The sequence below is a fragment of the Myiozetetes cayanensis genome, unplaced genomic scaffold (assembly GCF_022539395.1).
Source record: "Myiozetetes cayanensis isolate MyiCay16 unplaced genomic scaffold, myiCay2020 scf1, whole genome shotgun sequence".
In the NCBI taxonomy this organism is placed as follows: domain Eukaryota; kingdom Metazoa; phylum Chordata; class Aves; order Passeriformes; family Tyrannidae; genus Myiozetetes; species Myiozetetes cayanensis.
Genome location: NW_026086604.1, coordinates 146818075 through 146837064, shown reverse-complemented (window position 1 = coordinate 146837064; position 18990 = coordinate 146818075). Strand labels below are relative to the sequence as shown.

Sequence of the window (18990 nt, the reverse complement as noted above, 5' to 3'; positions counted from 1 at the left end):
GAATGGGGTTGATAAAGAAAAAAAGAAACAAAATAATAAAGATAAAACGGCGGAAAAAAGGGGGAAAAAAAGAAATAAAGCGGAAAAAAAGGGGAAAAAATAAATAAAGCTGGAAAAAAGGAAAAAAGGAGTAAAGTTAGGAAAAAGGGAAAATAAGGAGAAATAAAGGAAAATAGAAAAAAAAGGAGGGTAAAAATGATAAAAAGGAAAAAAAAAGGAAAATAGGAAAAAAGCAGAAAAAAGGAAAACGAGAAAAAGGAGTAAATGTAAGAAAAAAGAAGTAGAAAGAAAATAAAATAGGACAAAGCAGGGAAAAAGGAGAGAAAGGGAAAAAAGGAAAAAAATCAGAAATAAAGGAGAATAAAGGAGAAAAAAATTTAAAAAGGGGAAAAAGGAGTAAAGATAAAATAGAAAAAAGCTGGCAAAAATGAAGGAAAAAGTAGGAAGAAGGATAAAAAGGGAAAAATCAGGAGAAAAGAAAAAAAGAAAGGAGAAAAAAGGAAAAGAAAGAAAAAAGGGAAAAAGGAAAAAAGGGAAAAGAACAAGAAGGAAAAAAAGGGAAAAGAGGGGAATGAAGAAGAAATAGAAATAAAGAAAAAATAAGATTTTGAAATAAAAATAAATAAATGAAAATTATATTCAAATTTAAAATTATAAAAGCCTGTGTGTTTGGGATACAAGGCAGGATGTCAGGACAAAGGGATACACAGAGCCATCTGGTCAGAGAACTGCACAGATCCATCAGTTCCAGAGAACCCTGGGAATCATCGGCTCCTTGTCAGCCCTGGCCCTGTTGATGCCCTGGGATGGTCACACCAGGTGTCCTTTGTGTCCCTGCCCGTGCTGGGAACTGCCCTGCTGGGAAGGGGCTGTGCTGGTGAGCAGGGGACAGGCAATGGAAACAAAGGATTGTGGAATCATTAAGGTTGGAAAAAGACCTTTAAGATCATCGAGTCCAACCATGTTCAACACCAAACCACGTGCCCAAGTGCCACACCCACACGCCTTCTGAACACTTCCAGGGGTGTTGACTCCACCACTTCCCGGGGCAGCCTGTTCCAACATCCCGCTCCAGCCTCCCTCCCCATGAGGAAGCAATTCCTCCATGGATACACGGGGATGCAGCTCGCAGGGAAAGCCACAGGGCCTGCTACAGGCAAAGCAAAATCAAACCAAACCAAACCAACAGAAAATGACTTTACATGGCAGGATATTCCATTCGCTTTTCCTGGTTCCATCCTGTACATCAGAACACTGCAAGGGTTTTACAAACCAGAGAGGCAAAGGCACCTGAGGAGTGTCTCTCACACACACACACACACACACACACACACACACACACACATCCCCACGAGCCACGTCCATCCACGGGACATTTGGGTGGTTTGAGGGCCCTGGGAGTGTTTTTTGCTCTCAAGGCTTTGGAAAAAAGGAAAACACCCACCCACCACTGAAGGACTGAGGACAACCCAAACCAAACAGATTCAATGAAAGAGGAGAAAACAGCTTAAAAATGGTTTTGATTTGTTGTTGGTTTGTTTTTTTTTTTTTTTAAACTTTGGTGAACACGTACTTTGTTGCTCTCTGCTACCAAGCCCCTTCCCAGCCGACACTGATTTTTTTTAAAACTTGTATTTGTTTCCAGCCATCCCATATTACTGACCAGACTGATGGATTTGGTCCTATTCACAGAATAAAATCGTTTATTCCCCCTCAGCAAGAAGTGACTTTACCCCCTCAAGCAAAGCTGCCCATCATCCCTGCCATGGTCGACTGACACAAACCCCCGGTGCTGCTCCATCACTGCCCCCCACCTTCCCCAGATCTCAGCCTGGGCAATAACCATCCTCTGCAGCTTTCAGGCAAACTTACAGGGAATTATTTTAGCCATTTCTTTTAACTTGCCATAACACTCACAGAGTTTTTATTCTTTTAAAACTGAAATAACCCTTAGAATCATAAAATAAATCATCAAATGGTTTGGACTGGAAGGGATCTTAAGGATCATCTAGACCAGGTTGCTCCAAGCCCCATCCAAACTGGCCTTGAATGTTTGCAGAGAAGGGGCATCCACAGCTTCTCTGGGCAACAACTTCTTAAATTTTGCTTCTCTTTTCAGAGCTAAGGAGGCAGAAATGCTCCCACCGCCACAGCAGCACTGCAAAGCCTTGATCTCTTCCACACAGAAGAATTCAAGGATGTATTCACACAAACAACCAATTTCTCACTTTCCTCTTAAGTCTAAGCAACACTTTTAATTTTCAGTGAATGCCAGAGTTAAAATAAACCTGTGTCTGGCACTGGCCTGAGGATGGAACCTTCCAGTACCTGCTTATTTAACCCTTTGCTGAGCCGGGTGGAAATAGCTAACCCAGCAGGGAAGGGGGAGGTGGGATGGTGCAATTAATTTATCCAAAACAACCAAGATCTGATGAATTATTTATTTACCTTCCAGGGACTCTGTGTATGCTCCCTGCCCAGGTTTTCCAGCAGAGTAGTGCTGGTCAGAGGCCACAGCCCAGCTCTGCTTTCAACTGGCCCATTTCCTCCTACAATTCTACTGTGGGAAGAAATCTGTTTCCTGCTCCCCTCAACCACCGCAGATCCACTCCCCTGCTCTGAGGCTCCATGATCCTGCAGCTGCTCCCTCGGGCACCACCATGGACATGACATCCCCCTTCCCTGTACCTGGGGATGGTCCCACAAGGCATGAAGGAGGAGGCACCCAGATCCACATGCACTGCTCCTGTCTGCCTAATTTTAGGCACTCACTTGTGTTTTACAAAGACCCCCTGGGCTCTTCCTACAGCTCCACTTCCAAAACACGTTGGCATCCCCCCCAGCCCCAGCATAGCAAGCATGGGCACGGATCAGCAGAGCTGTGGCTGTGAGCAGAGCCATCCTCACTAAGATTCCCTTCAGCTCCCACCTGAATCCTGATGGTTCCCAACGTGATCTGGCTGGTGCTCAGCCCTGCCAGCATCGTCAGCATTTAAACCCCGACATCATTTAAACATCCCTCAGTCCGTGGCAGGGGTCCCGGGCATCCGTCCGTGGGTGTACCCAGCAGAGACCTCCTGCACCCCGAGAGGACCCCCCTCTTCCCAGACTCACACACACACACACACACACACACACACACACAAAGGCAAAGTCAACACGGCTGCTGCATCATCACACCCGACTCCGAATCGAGCATCACTCCTTGATTGTAACCGCGTAAGGCACAGGACAGATTGAAACGCCGCCCCCCTGGAGCCGCCGGCTGGTCCCACGAGCTCCAGCGGGGCCAGTCCCCTTGGGAATGGGGACACCCGGGTCCCCCCGACCCTGCGGTCTGAGGATCATCTCCTCCGGCTCGGCTGAAGGCCCTGTCTCTGTTCCTCTGCGAAAGGCAGTGATGGCCACTGAGCATCCGATTCCTCCCCCGCTCCCGGGGGTGCTGCCAGCACCGCCGTCGTGCTGGGGGACAGACCCCATTTGCTGCACTTTCCCCAAGAGATCAGTTACACGGCGAGGGGGGACGGCCCCGGTACCGCTGGCGGCGAGGAGGTTACGCGGTCCCAGGCCAGCACCCGCACGGTCCGGGAAATCCCTCGCTCCGAATTCCCGGCGCCAACAGTCCCGAACGCAGCTCGAAAATCCAACAGCGCGGCGGGTGCCGAGGCAGCGACGAGCGAGAAGGGACCTGCGGGGGCCACTGCCAGGACAGCCCCGGGCAGGGGTGTGACCGCGGGTCCAGTGGCCGCCCCCGTCCCGCCGGCGCTTCCCAACCCCGCTGCCGGGGGCTCAGAGCCCGCAGTTGACGAAGGGGTGCCTCAGCAGGTCCTCGGCCGTCGGCCTCCGCTTCTCCTCCACGAAGATCTGCTTGAGGAAGTTGCGGCAGCAGCTGGAGACGCTGTCGGGGAGCTGGGGGTTGGTCGGCTGGGTGGCGATCTTGAAGATTGCCGCCATGGCCTCGAACTCTGCCCAGGGCGGCTTCTCCGTTAACATCTCCACCACGGTGCAGGCCACGCTCCTGCAACAGCGCCAAGCACAGGGGTGAGGCAGCGGGAGAGGGGTGGGGGTGGTGGCCCTGCAGGCTGGGGTCTGATCACCTGCCTGAATGGACTGCCTGGGAAGCAAATATGCACAAGGCGAGCACACGTCCCCCCCAGAGCTCCCTGGCCACACTTGGAACTGGGGTTTCCACTCCCACAGCAGGAGGGAACTCACCAGCCCTGCCCTAAAGTTGGTGGATTTCCTGCCTAGGTTAACCAGCAGATACTGAGTTTCATAAAACTGCGTGAGAGATCTTATCAGGGCATCCCCTGAAGGGAAGGCCAGGCACGGGTTCAGACACCATAGTTTCAGCAATACTGTGTAGCTCCCCAGGATGCTGAGCCAATATGAAACATATTTGCCCATATCCAACTTAATCTCTGAGGTGTATCTGAGAAGGAACACATCAGATGAGCAGCAAAGAGCCTGAGAGGTTTCCCTCTGCGTGCTGAGGAGTCCTTGTCTCAGCAGGGACACTCTGCCACCTCCATTCATAGTTGATCCTAAAAAATTAAACCACATTTCCCTTCCATCAGCCAGGGCAGGTGGTGCAGGGTATGTGGCTGCCTGCTAAAGCCTCCCTAGGTTTCCCCCACCAAACAGGGTTCTCTTGGAAGGACTAGTTCTTGCTGACCTTACTTGCTTGGACACACAATGGAAAGCACACTGAAGGCAGTGCTTCCTCCTCATTTATTGGGAGGATTAGTAGTGCTATCCCAACACTTTCAGGTTCCATCTGACATCCTTCACAAATCAAAACATTCACAAGCAGCCAACAGTTTTTGTTGCCTTCATGCCTGAGCCACATGCAAACATCCAGGAGCAGATTCTGAATGGCCTCTTGGATCCCCAGAGCCTCTGGGCTCGGCCTAGCAAGCCTAAAATCAGGGCTGCCAAAACTCAACAGCTATTTTAGTGAACTTTGTTATCAAAGTTCTGCTTTCCAGAAGTAAGAGCAGTTATGGGACTAAGCTGAACATGATACTCACACACGACAAGAGCTTCCAAAAGCAAGCTCTGATTCTGACTGCTCCTGTTCTGGGATCTTCAGCCACAACATGCTCCCTCTGGATATCCACATAGCTGATCCTAACAGGCATCTCCTGTTTCCATCCTTTGCACTGCTTCCAACTCCTAGCTACACCTGCTGCTCCCATTACAACTTCCCCAAAGGGATTGCTTGACTTAAGTAGCAGTGGTGGGGTTTCCACTGCATCCCTTACCACACATCAGCTTTCCTTCCGTAGCCCTCTCCACTGATAACCTCGGGGCTCATCCAGTACGGGGTTCCCGTGACGGATTTAATCCCAGTCCCAGACATGCAGATGGTCTGGATGCGTTTGCTGGCTCCAAAATCTCCAAGTTTCACATTTCCAGCAGAATCTCTCAGGATATTGGCACCTGGGGTGAAAAGCAAAGACAAAGCCCCAAGAGATGAAAGCAACAACCTGAACTGAAGTGGCTGCAGTGAGGAGAGCAGGAAGGGCACGGGCACAGAGCTGGGCATGAGGGGGCCCAAAGGGCCGTGGTGGGGCTGGACTTGGCACTGTTTTACAATCCTTTGCTCCTGAAGCAGCTGCTCTCCAAGGGGGTTGACTCCCACCAGCATCCTCTCACTCAGCACGGTTCCCAAAATTGAGCAGTGAACGGGAGCCAATAGATCATCCTCCCCACCCACAGACAGCAGAACGGAGCCCCAGACCTCTCCAAAAGCCAGAGCCTCTCAGCTCCTGGGTGTGTTACACCAGGTTTTCACATGTGCAAGGGCAGTCAACAATAATCCCTCTCGAGAGAAGACAGCACAAGATTTTGGTTTCAGCTGCGTGCTCAAGATTTTCATGGTTCAAGCTGGTGAAGGGCGGGGCCAAAAATACTTTAAAGGTGAGATCCCAGCACTGCGCTGTGCACAAGAATTTATACTGGGGCCGGGGAGGCTGGGTTGAACAAACCCAAGCAAGCAGGAAGCCTCTCTGTATTATCCACTCACCTTTAATGTCCCTGTGGACAATCATATTGCTGTGTAGGTAGAAGACTCCCTGCAGGATCTGCCTGGTGTACTTCCGTGTGACGTTCTCGGTCAGAGCACCGTAAGCTTTTAGCTGGTCCTTTATTGAGCCCTGGTTGGAAAGAAACAACATGCACCCACCGTAAGCACCATCACGTCACAGGGACTTTTTAAACTTTATCATCCAGCTCAAAAAAAACCCCAAAATTCTGTGTAGAAACAGCAAGATAAAAGCCCACTTAGTGCTGAACGGAGGAAAGATTTGTCCTCACGTCCCAGATCCCAGAGGAGAAAAAGGTTCAGTTCCCGGTGCCTGTCAGTGCTTCCTCCTGGCAACACTACAGACCTTTTTCCCCCTCTAGTGGCTGGATGGGTGTCACCAGCTCGTGGAGATGGACCAAACTGATGAGGAATTACAACTCAAAGTTGAGAAGATCAACTCGACTAATTAAATTCATAGAACCATTATGGTTGGAAAAGACCTCTGAGGTCATCGGGTCCAACCATTAACCCAGCACTGCCATTCAACACCAAGCCATGTGTTTTCTGAACACCTACAGGGTTGGTGACTCCACCACTTACTTCCCTGGGCAGCCTGTTCCAATGCTTCACCACCCTTCCAGTGAAGAAATTTTTCTAATATCCAATCTAAATCTCCCCTTTACCTATCTTTTCCCCTTGTCCTATCACTTGTTACCCAAGAGATAAGACTGACCCCCACCTGCCTACAGCCTCCTTTCAGGTAGCTGTAGAGACTCAGTTCTTCAGGGCCAAGAGAACTCAGTCCTCTCTGAAGCCTCCTCCCAAAACTTCACACAGCAAGGAGCACCCACGGCCATGAGGGACAATCACCCACTCACATGAAGACACAGGGTAGACAATTCGCTACTAATTGAATCTCTCAAACTGGTTTGATTTTACTGATCAAAGAGGAAAGGAAGCAGGGGTGCAGATGTTATCATCTGCAAGAGGCTGACCCCCTTGGCTTTAGCTGCATTTTCTGTCTCTTGGAAATGGATGTGTCTCACTGCACCAGAGCTGGGTTTTAGCAGGATGAACCAGAGGCAGATTTGGGGTTCACACCCTGCTCTACCTCCAGTACTCAGGCTACTTGGGAAGCAGGAGGGGAAACTCATGCTGTTTCTGCCTGTCCTGCAGCTCTGGGGTCGATCCAAGATTGCCAGTCCTTCTGTTCTGGGAACAGTGGCTGCTCCACTCCAAGTCAGTCTGTCAAACTGTATCAGCTTTTCCACATCCACCCAACTGTTGCTCTGCCCAGCTACTGTTTTGGCCTCTTTTGAGGTTGGTGGTGATCCTGTGGATGGGCCTCTCCTTTCCCTTTCACAGCAGTGCAGGGGCCACCCAAAATGCTCAAAACGACCCCCTCACACAACCTGGATGCAGGGTATGTTCACTCACCCACAACCAAACAAGTTTTCTTATCCTGCCCTCCCTCACCCTGAGGGGGGACATCAAACAAGAAGGGGACAAAGGTTCTTTGAGGCCTGTGGTCATTCTGTTTTCCAAGCACAAATTAAAAAAAATAGCAGGACAGAAACTACAAAGTCAGCTATTAACTGGGTTCATAAGAACAACAGGCTGATGATGCACCCAAGCTTGGCCCCATGAAGATTCTGCCAAGCTGTCTGTCTTAAATTGGAAGTTTGGCTCAGACCCAGCATTGCAAAGCTGCTGCCCTGCAAGGTCTGGGAACTCACTCACTTCCACTGGCCTTGGAAACCAGAGCCCTGAGCTGCTTTTGTGAAATGAACTGTTGTTTCAGCAGCAAAGTCAATCTGTATTTGGTCAGAGCTCGGGTTTATCATTAAAAAAAACAAACACTGAACTTCCAGCCCTGCTGGACGCTGCCCCAGCATCAAATGCTGGTTTCCTGGCTGCTAACAAACATCAGCACGCTGCGGGACAAGCAGCAAGGGGACCGCTGGAATTCCTGGGATTTACTCCTCTGGGTCCACACCTCGTGGTGAGACCTGAAAATGAGATTGTCTGCCCACAGGGAGGGAGAGAGGACATGGCTTGGAAGGGACTCAAATGCATGGAAGTCCACCTGACCATTCACATGCAAGATGTGTTAGGAGAGCTTCTAGCACGTTTACTAAAGACCGAAATTATTTGCAACCAGATGACTTAATTGTCCCTTCTGACCTTACAAATATCTGTATAAACAAGGGTTTATTCTCCCACACTCTGGGGAACAAATCCAGCTGGACAGGAGGGACTTAGGAGAACAGATCCTCCGGCAATGTAAATAGCGTTACGCTGGTTTACACCAACCGATGACTTTGTCTAAGGGCTGATGTAACTCACAAGCTCCCAAACAGAAAGAGATGTTCAACTCATCCATGTAGATTTTCCAGCCCTGCTTAGACTCCCTCAAAGCTTTCTGGCCTTCTTTTTCCCGGGGCTGTTTCATCCTATATCAGCAAAGTCACAAAGTGCACAGGGGGATAACGCTCCCCACAAAAAGCTCTGCCCTCAACAGAAGGCTCCAAGTGAGTAACAGTGTTTTGAATACACACGTGCTGAAAAGCCACAAATAATTGGTGACAGCTGTGGGAGGACAGTTGTACTATTAGCTTTTCCTGCAGGGATTTGCAATAAATACTTAAGGGTGGGCTCAGGCCACAGTGTTTGGAGTCAGATCCTGGATCACATCCCACATTCACCAAGTGCAGATTCCAGACTGTGAACACACCCTGCTCCAGGATTCAAACCTAAAACCTGCCTGCAAGGCTTTTCATTTCACCCAGTGCACGTTGAAGGGCTTCACCATGACATCTGACTCACATCCTAAGGATCCTTAGGGATGCATCCAGTGCTCTGGTTTAGCTCACCAGCTATAGAGCAGCTCAGCTGGATAGTTTTGACTCCAGATCCAAATTTCACCAAACTCCAGGACAGTCTCAATCTGTTTTCTGCCACTCAGGACAGGAACCACACTTACCCCTGGCATGTATTCAACAAAGATAGACAGTTTCTTCTCCTCAGGATCCCTCAGGCACCCATAGTACTGCACTATCCTGTCGTGACGGAGAGTCTTCAACAGCTGGATCTCACATTCTAAAGCATTCACCTCCTGTAACAAAACAGACGTGATTCCTGATGAAAGAGAACGGTAACTTTGGGAATATTATCCAAATACTGCTCGATGCTGAGCACACTTTTTGCAGCCCCTGTGAAGCTGCCCATGAAGAAACCGGTCACAGGAGGCTCAGAAGTGAGGAGAAACTGAGAGAAAGGTAAGGAGAAAGACAGATGGGATACACAAGGGCTTGGCTTTGAGACAGGTTTACTTATTACTTGTGTTCCAGGAGTTTTTCTGGAAAGGTGTCAGTGAAGTCCCCAGCAAAGCTAATGCAGTGCCCAGAGAGGGAAGAAGGGGAAGGGGAGCAAGAAGGACAAAACTAAGGAAGAGCAGCCACACCTGCAAGAGGTGATGCCTGAGACAGACCAGGCCAGTGTGACCAAAGGACTAGGAGGCAGAGAAGTCACCAGAGCACCCTGACTGGTGCCACAAGCCATTCAGGACCACTGCAGAGAGGGAAATCAACACCCTGCCTCCACACACCACCTTCCATCAGGGACACAGACACCTCCACCCCCAGCCTCCAGCCCACAATTCCCTGAGGTGCTGCAGAACACAGTCCTGCCCTCATACTCACTTTACTTGTCTCCTGGCTGTCAGGATCAAAAGGCACCTGCTTCACCGACAGCTCCCGCCCAGTGTCAGCGTCGTAGCAGAGATAAACCTCCCCAAAAGCTCCTCTTCCCAGCAGCTTCCCCAGCCTCCAGTTCACAGGTGCCTGCAGGGCTACACGAGAGAGGAGAGGGTTCAAAGAGTGCCTCAGGGAGGCTTCAGCCTGACCTGACAGTGTGCAGGGCAGTCAGTGAGTCACCCTCTCCCAGGGGCACCAGGACAAACCAGTTTTAACACTGGTGCTACTGGCACGGGGGGATGTCTCCCAGTCTGCATTAGCATAAAGCAGTATCAAGTCCCAAAAAAGTCCTATCTCATTAAGAGTCCTTCCTCCAAAAACTGTTTTCTTAGCCAGTGTTGGACTTGCCCCTCTGCTCTGGGAGAGGTTAGCAGGATACAGCACGGCTGAGCAGCAACCCAGGCAGGGCCTGATAAGGAGTTTTTTTATCTCACTGGTCATTCCTAGCTTGTTATCTATCACTGAACAGGCTCCAGATGCACCAAGTTCTACAGCATGGGCAGTCTTGCAATGGCAGAGGAGCCTGGGTGCTGGGGTGACAGCAGTGTAATCCAAGGGGTGGAGCCTCTGGACGCATTTGCTCCCACAACCCAAGTCTCCCTGAAGCTTCTGCTGCACGAGCACACGGACAGCCCAACACACAAGCAGCTTTCTGCAACGCAGCAAGTGCTGAACACCAGCTGACACCATCGAGGCCAAGGTAACATTCAGTGTGTTGTATTAAATCATCCTCTGCTGAGACCTCAGGCACTCGGGGCTTTGGTTCACTTACAGTTCCTCGCTTTCGTAGGGGAGGTGCTGAAGACCTGCAGACCCTTCTCACAATTGTTCCAACACTTGGGCCTGTACTCGTCGTACTGCAGCGTGCTGAGCTTGCTGTCCCCGTTAAAACTCTTGGTTCTGCTGGAGGGGACGAGCTGGAACAGGTTTTCCTGCGGAAGTAACTCCTGGGGAAAGTCCTTCGACCTGCAGGAGAAAAGGGGGGGAAGTTACAGCAAGAACACACACACCAGCTTGGACCCACCTGTCACCACCTTCTCACGTCACTGCCCAGATCTTCACCTCTTCAAATTAAACAAAACAACCGTAATTAAACTGAAGCAAAGCCCTGCAAACATTTTAAATTCAATTTAAGCTTTGATAACAGCAGGAATTACATCTAATGCAGATGCTTCCAGAGGGGTTTGCAACAGTTTAATTACATTAGGGGGTTTGCTGGCTGTTAATCACAATTAAACATTGAACAGGCAGGGATTTACATTGCAAATTATCCCTGCCATCCCCTAAGTCCACAATGCAAATGACCACACAGCAGTGCCAGACCTGCTTTCACAGGGGTGTCAGTGAGAGATGAAGTTCATTCTGGAAGGCTCAATATGCTCTCTGCATGTACTCACTACTCTTTTCCCAAGGGAATTTGATTCTAATTCAGTTTGACCTCCCACCACTTGCAGTCTCACACAGTGAAGGAAAGAGCAGGAAAAAGGTGATGGAGTGGTCCCCAAAGTCCAGAACTCAACAGCTGAAAACAGAGACTAGAACAGAAACTGCTACCCTGAAGTTGCTCAGGGATTTCCTACAGCTGAGAAAACCTGCTGTAAAGGTCACAAAACAGCATCCTCAAAACCAAGCAATTTAGGGAAACTGAAAAGTTGGTGTTGCCAGGGATGAGAAATGCCAATCATCCACATGGTTAAGCTAAAAACTGCAGGTGTGAGCAGCGGAGGAGCTGAGCACTGACTCTCCTACAGGCTGCAGATGCTCAGCACTTCCCAAGAGCAGAGCAGCAAGGTCACACGGAGGATGCTCCTCGGAATACACAAGTGAATCCCAAATTCCTTGGTGGTTCTCCCTTTATTAGAAACCTCCCCTTCCCAGATCTTCCCAGTCCTAAGCACTGTCACCAAGCCATCAAGATCCTGGACCGACCATCCAGCGTTTTTCTTACCGTCACTGTAGTCCTTGCGGCTCTGGGAGAGGTGGTACTGCCTCGGGAACGTCCCGCCTTTCCCAAACCTCTCGCAGAACGGGATGTCGAAATCTGACAGGAGGGAAGAAGACACACAAGTTTCTGAGATCAGCTCAGTATCCAATGCCCAGAGCGTTTCTTATGGGAAGCACTGAATTACAGGGAAGGACGAGGTGACAAGCTGATCATTTACACCACACTTCATTCCCCAAGGCTCCCTCTGAAATCGGTCCACAGTCACACACTCCTCAGTGGGAAATCAGGGTTAGACACACTGCTCTTGGTGCTCCTAAAGCAGAGGTTTACCTGCTGACTTTACAGACCCTGGCCCACACTGTTCAAGTGCAAGGCAGAGGATTAACACAAACCATGCCTAGTTTCTAAGGCAGAGCACTGAGCCCCTTGTTTGCACATGGAAAACACAAAAATCAGCATGGAAACAGAACTGCCAGGCAGGGTCAGGCCTAGATCCATCTATCCAAAACCTTTGCTCTGATGCCAGTTATTTCCAGGGAAATGCAGAAATCCAGCACTTGTGCCAACACCGGACAATCTCTCCCCTCTTTCTTCTCAGATGCGACTCCTCTCACCTCTGAAAGCCAGGGACCAATTTATACCTCCAGAGCTCCAAACTTTTATATTTACTTTGATTAAATGCTAGAAAGATAGAATATACAGAAGGGATTAAAGACCATCAGAGTTTAGAAATGGGATGATGAGAGAGATGGATGGACATGTGAGATAAGGACATATTTTTTCTTTAATAAAAGCCACAGCACAGGAAGCCATTGCTGGTAGCACCAAATAACTTGAGATTAAAATATCTGTCATTTCCCCCCCCTCCATCTTTCACCTGCTGTTTTTCCTCCATCCAGCTCTAATGACACAGCCCGTTCTGATTGTTTGTTTGTCTTAGCCTGGGGCCAGCAGCCGCTCCTTGGAGGCCGTTCCTGGCCTCTGCTGCACTTCAGCCTGATTGCCAAAAGGAGCACATAATGGCTGAAATATGGTCAGCAGGAGAAGCAGCAAGGACAGGGCAAGAGGTTCTCGGGGAGCCACGTGTGAGCGATGGTGCCCAGCGGTGTCTCGGAGCAAAATGCCACGGGGGGAGCATTAAAAGCCTTCTGCAACGTGGACTGACTGCAGCTTCATCTCTGCAGTTCAGTCTAGAAATCCTGCCTCGGGCCAGGAATGAGTTCTCCTGCCACAGGCTGGCTGCCATTTGCTCATTTTTAATAGTGCAAGTCATTACAATATTGCAGAGTTTCCATGATTTAACCAGCTGGATGTTTATAAAGTGATTAAGCAGTAACCTATGATCCCTGCAAGTTACCAGTTAAGTTTCTCTAACAGCATTTGCACTATTGCAGATTATTGTTAATGCAAGTGGAGGAGGTGTAACTGCCTAGGGAGAGCTGGGTTTTGCTCTGTAGGAAGTGGAGATCCTGAAGGGGCAACTCCCAGGTACTATCAGAGGCAAAAGGTGATCCCACAAGGCTGTTTGCAGCTTGTCAGCACCTCACAGCTGTCTCCAAACAAAAGAGCACGGCCCTCTCAGCAACATCTTCCAACATAGATCTCTGAAAACTCTACTTGCTTATATCCATCTGCTTCATGGCCCTTGCTGCCCAGTTTGGACTGTTGTTGCTGTAAATTGATACCCAAATCAGGTCCAAAGCTTCTTCAGTGCTACCAGCACTGCTGCAGAGTCAAGAAGGGTTAATGAAGACAAGAGCAGCCCTGCCTGTGTTTGGTGCTCTGGGTCTTTTGATTTTGGAGAACATTCATGTTTGGTCACTGCAGGGTCAATTCTGAAGTGCAACCTAAGCAGTGGAGCTGGTTTTGCTTGATTGCTTTTAATTACTTTCCATGCAGTGCCATCTCTCTAATACCCTTTATCCAGCCTCTTCACTACATACTTCTTACACTTTTAAGCAAATACAAACCACCAAGAGTGCTTACCCATGCAATCAAGGCTGTCTTTGGGATGGCTCTTCCTTCCAGGAACAGGGGTTTGGGTAAAGGGAGGGCTGCAAAGGGATAGAAAAAAAAAAAAAGGCAGGATACATTTATTATATCAGAAAGGCTATGGAATTAATAGACTCTAGAAAGCACAGACTAAATCACAAGCTGCACTGATCACTGAGCTCCCATCCTCATCCTGCACAAGAATGAAGATTGGTTTTCTTTGCTGGACCACAGCTTGTTCCCGTGGCAAACAAAAGAGATGCTGCAAAACCCACAATCACCAGGCTGAAGAGAAGCAGCCAAAGACCAGAACACCTGTGCACGAGGCTGCACGGGAGGGCTGCAGGTTTCTCTGCCCTCAGCATCGAGTATTCAGCTGTGCAACTCTGCTTCCTATGAGCACTGTTCAGTTGCTGCAGATGTACACACCAGAGTCCTTCAGTCACCCTCAGTTCAGGCAGTTTTTCCCTTTTCTGCAACATCATCCCCCACTCTCCTCACACAGGAGGGTCTGTACCACCAGTGGGAATGTGCACCTTCCCAGGAGACCAGGAAGGAGAGTGTGGGACTGGTGCCTCAAGGACTTTAAAGTGCACTGAGAGATGACAAAGCACTGCAAGGGGACCTCAGCAACCCCAATTTCACCCCGGGCTCTGTAAGGGCCAACAGGGTGATCTGGACACGTTTCTTTGCTGCTCTCCCTTTCAACAATACGGGCACAGAGCAGAAATCAGCTTTGTGAAGTGCTCTGAAACCTGCTCATATCAAAAGCTGATCACTGCTGTGGCAGAGAGGAACTTGTTGTGCCTCAGCCTGGTCACCATGCCTGGTGACTCGCTCTGCTCTCTGCAGCTGATGCCATCCCAAGCCACTGGCTGCAAGGGCTCAGCTACGTCTTTGCAGGAACTGTCTTACTCCTCTTTCCGCCTTGGAACAACATAGCCCTTCCTGTGCCTTCTCCAAGCTCCTAGACCCCATGACTGAGCACATCTGCCTGCTTTGCATGTGAAATCAAGCCATACCACCCTCTCACAAACACTCCCAAAACTCCTCTCTCAGTTCCCAATGCGAGTGTTACAACCAGCCCGTGCTCCTTCTGCTGCTCTTCCCGGCAGGGTCTGTGCAAAAGCAAAGCTGGGGCAGAGAGGACGGGAGAGCAAGGAATCCAGCTTCGATACGGCCGTAACAATGAGCAAATACATCACAGGAAATTATTAAAAGCCACAAAAAGGAAATGGACCCTGATGCTGAGACGGATCCAAAGCGCACAGAGCAGCAAACCCCAAGCACGCCACACAATCAACCTGACGCAGACCTGCTGGAACACAGCCCTGGTGCTGTATGGCAAAAGCAACAGCGGAAAAAAAAAAATAGAAAATCTTTGGTGCAGATGGAAAAAAATAATATACTGCTTCCCAAAAGGACACTGTGTCTTATGCACAGCAGCAAACATACAGTTTCTGTGCACGTGTGAGCTGGGACCGAGCAGCCGCACCAGCCACTGAGTCCCGGCCTGGGTTAGTACAACGTGTCCCAGTTGCTTCCTGCTGAGAAGCTAAACTTAGTTATTGCCTGTCTGGTGTCCTCAGCACCTTGACTGACACGTCTGTGGCTGCTGGCAGTGCACAGGGGCTGCTGAGTTTACCAGTGGTCAATGGAGAGCAGACAGCATGCCCGGGGGAGGGGGCATGGAGAGGCTAGTGGAGTATTGACCTGGTGACTGCAGAGAGCCAGAGGGGTGGGAGGTACTGTGAGGGTGGTGAGGCACTGGCACAGGTTTCCCAGAGAAGCTGTGGATATCCCATCCCTGGAATTGTTCAAGGCCAGGTTGGATGGGGCTTGGAGCAACCTGGTCTATTGGAAGGTGTCCCTGCCCATGGCAGGGGGGTGGAACAAGATGATCTTTAAGGTCCTTTCCAACACAAAGCTTTCCATAATTCCATGAGAGAAAACCTGGGCACATAAAGCCAGGCTGTCTTTGTCTAGCTCAGATTACTGCAACTCAAATCACACCATCCCACAGACATCTGTGCTAAGATCTGGTTTTCAGCATTAAAGATAAATTTGTTTCACTCAGGTGCATCTTCACTCCAGCAGAAACCTCAGGGGATGCCACTGACTCCTCTCCTCTCCTGCTGTGGAGCAGAGGCTGCATTTCAGCTGGTGAACATGGTGAGAAGCTCAACTCACCTGTCCACAGATCTGTCCAGCGACTGGCAGCTCCCAGACAGCGAGTCGTCGGGGCTGATGAAAGCTTCAAGCATCTGACAGTGAAAGAAAAGGGGAAACAATGAAACCATGCACTGCAGCTCTTTAATCTCCAGAACCTCTGCAGAGTCAACAAAGATGCTCCAAAGCCAGCTGATTTACACCAGCTGATGCCAGTCCCATAGGGGTGAGATTCAGCCTAACAAAAATTTTCTTCCCAGTGGAAACCCACCTTATGATGCCCCCTCTGCATTTTTTCTCCTTTCCAGCTGCCGTTTGCCAGCAGGAAAACTGAGGCAAAGATAATTAGCACCCTGATGCTCAAAGCACGTGGAGGAGTCAATGAGATTCAAAGCATTCGAGGTGTAATAACAATACTAAAAGAAAATTTGTATCAGGACACAAAAGATGCGCCCAAGGCCAAGTGGATATCGTGCACCACAGCCAGGACTGCAGCCCTGGACTCCTGACTTCCCGAGCTGCCCTGGCACACGAGCCCAGCCTTCGTCTCCGCTGATAAGCGCAGCATCATCAGGGTTTTTGGCCGGAGGAACCGGCTTGGCTCTCCCCAGCCCAGTGAGTCAAAAGCTGCATTTGTGTTGCTTCCTGGATGAGACATTGTGCTGGCCGGGGTTATTTATAGCTGGTTAGTAACAATAGAGGGTTTGTATGGAGTGGTAAAGCCAGGGGCTGTGTGCACTTCCACATGGAGCAGAGCCTGCTGCGGGCCACGCTGTGCTGCAGGCGGTACCGTGCTCCCTCCTGGCTGCACACACTGCTCAGCCCTGCTCCACAGCCAGCCCAGCTCACTCCTGGGAACGCCGAGCAACGAGGGCTAAACACCACATGGAGTCACACTTTGCTGGTTCCCACATCGCTCCTCCTTCCCCAACAACCTCCCTTTCCATGTGCTGTTCCTGTAAGACCTCCTCGACTGGTTGTCATAACAGCTCACGTTGTTTTTTGGCTGGATGGGCCCAACTGCAAAGTGCAGCTTTTCCTCTGCTTCCCAGTTTTTAAACCGAAACCCTCACCCTTCAAAATGCACTAACCAAAGAGCATGAAGACCTCTCCTAAAACCCACTGCCTGCCTCTGCCAGCCATGCCAGGTCTCTCCCAGCAGCTAATGCTGAAACAGGCTAATTTCTCAGAAGCATAAAATTGGAAATTGGAGCATGCTCCATCCTCAGCCTCTTTTCATCTGCCAGGCTGGTCTCAGGACCACAGTTACATCACAGGCTTGCACAGGGGCATTCCCCAATGGGTACCAAGCTTCAGCTTCTAGTTGGTTTTCTGCAAGGCATATATGGAAGCTGCAGTACAAGGACATTCTGAGGGCAAAGCCCATATAGGGAAAAGGATGGCTGCTCAATGAGAAAAGTTAAAAAAACCCAAACCACCCCTAAATTCCCTTTTTCCTGAATTCAGTTCACCAGAGAAGGGCTGCAAGCCACCCACAGTGTGATGCTGGGGAAAAGCAAGGAGAGCATCTGGGAACCTTCATCAGGAGCAGGCTCAGGGCTCTGAACTAATGGAGCTCCGTGAACAGCTGGAGGAGCTGCCCTGATTTACACCCAAAAGGGGTCATGGGGACCCTCCTCCTGCATGCACACACTTTGTCTTAATCCTCCCAAACGTGTTTGGAAGGCATGTGAAAACAACAGAGAGCCAACTTCTGGCTGCAGGGAGCACACGATACATCTGCACTCCGACGCTGCCAAGACTCACCCGGAGTGACTTCTTCTTATTTTATTAATGGCTGTACAATAAATTGCTGAAAACACAAACTTTGCCATGGAAACACTGGCACAGCCTACACACAAAAGTGGAGCCAGTGCAGTGGGTGCTATTGGAGTGTAGGGAATTCACATCTCCCCAGGCCAGCACAGCACCCTGACAGAGTGAGCTTAGTGCCTTCTGGATGTCCCTCCACGTCCCTCCTGCAAATTGTGGATCTTGACCCTGCACTTCCAAGAGCTCAGCAAGAATGACTTATGTTCCCAGCTGACTTCACAGGATCCACAGCTCTTCAGAGCTGTAGCTATAGCCTGAGGAGGGATGGAGAGGGAGGTGTAAGCTTCTCCCCTCCAGTCCCTCAACACCACAGAGTTTTCCCCATCATGGGCACCAATTTGACTGGAGGAAGGGGGCACTGCTCGTCACTGAAGAGCTTGCTGCTCTTTTAATACTGAGAGACTGGAACATACAAACTCCTTATTAAAAGAGGAAAAAAAAATTTTATCTGTGGGAGAGGAACAGAGACACAAAACCACAGAGAGAGGCTGTGGGCAGAGCCAAGAACTGTATCCAGAGCTCAGGCAGAAACTGCACATGGGAAGCAGCAGGAGCTGCTGATATCCCCAGGCTGTTGCAATCACAGGCAATCGGTTGCTTGGCACATTCCCTCATGGTCCACGGGATCTGGGAACGCTGCAGCCACGATGGCCTGGCAGCTGCTGCACACGTGTGCCCCAGATCTGTGCTCCTCCAGAGCCACCTGAGGTGCCCGAGCACATTTGCCGTCCCCACTGCAGCCAGCTTGCAGGGTTCCTGGAAACTGGGCCTGCCATTATTTCTCAAGCATGGCAAGCCCGGGGGCACCCATTCCTGGAAAAAGCTGGCCTGAGTCCCACGCACGGCCCCGCTGGGGATGTAACGGTGGGAACAGCTCCCACAGCTCAGCCTCCCTCGCGCCCAGCGCTGTCCCAGCTCAACCCACACGGCCCAGCCCCACTCACGTTCTGGTCCATGGTCTCGGGGATGAACTCGCCCTCGCTGTTGATGCTGGTGTAGGATCCCTGGCGGGCGATCTGCTGCTGCTCCTCAGGAACGCTGCCCGGGGGCGGAGAGCTCCGGCCAGTGTGCAGAGAGCCTGGGACACGGGAAAGGCACAGGTCAAAGGGGGGACCTGCCAACCCAAGCCCTTCCAGAGATGCTGTTCCAGTGATCACAGACCTCCTGGAAATGCCCACTGGGTTTGAGCTTGTGTGGATGGGAATGGAGGACCTAGAGGTGTGATACTGTTTACTGGGCACCCTGCAAAGCGTTTGCAACACGGAGGG

The 18990-nt window shown here is 50.3% G+C and overlaps 1 protein-coding gene across 1 annotated transcript in view; it reads right to left on the bottom strand.

Moving 5' to 3' along the window:
- Positions 1-1183: 1183 nt before the first annotated feature.
- The window catches only part of LOC126642488 (mitogen-activated protein kinase kinase kinase 3-like), a 78336-nt gene continuing 60529 nt past the window's right edge, over positions 1184-18990 (bottom strand). The window contains 11 exon segments of the mRNA XM_050320168.1: positions 1184-4018; positions 5265-5442; positions 6029-6158; positions 9012-9143; positions 9730-9878; positions 10556-10723; positions 10726-10749; positions 11732-11824; positions 13715-13782; positions 15911-15984; positions 18667-18800. Of these exon segments, the coding sequence (XP_050176125.1) occupies positions 3790-4018; positions 5265-5442; positions 6029-6158; positions 9012-9143; positions 9730-9878; positions 10556-10723; positions 10726-10749; positions 11732-11824; positions 13715-13782; positions 15911-15984; positions 18667-18800 (1379 nt within the window). The 3' untranslated portion in view covers positions 1184-3789.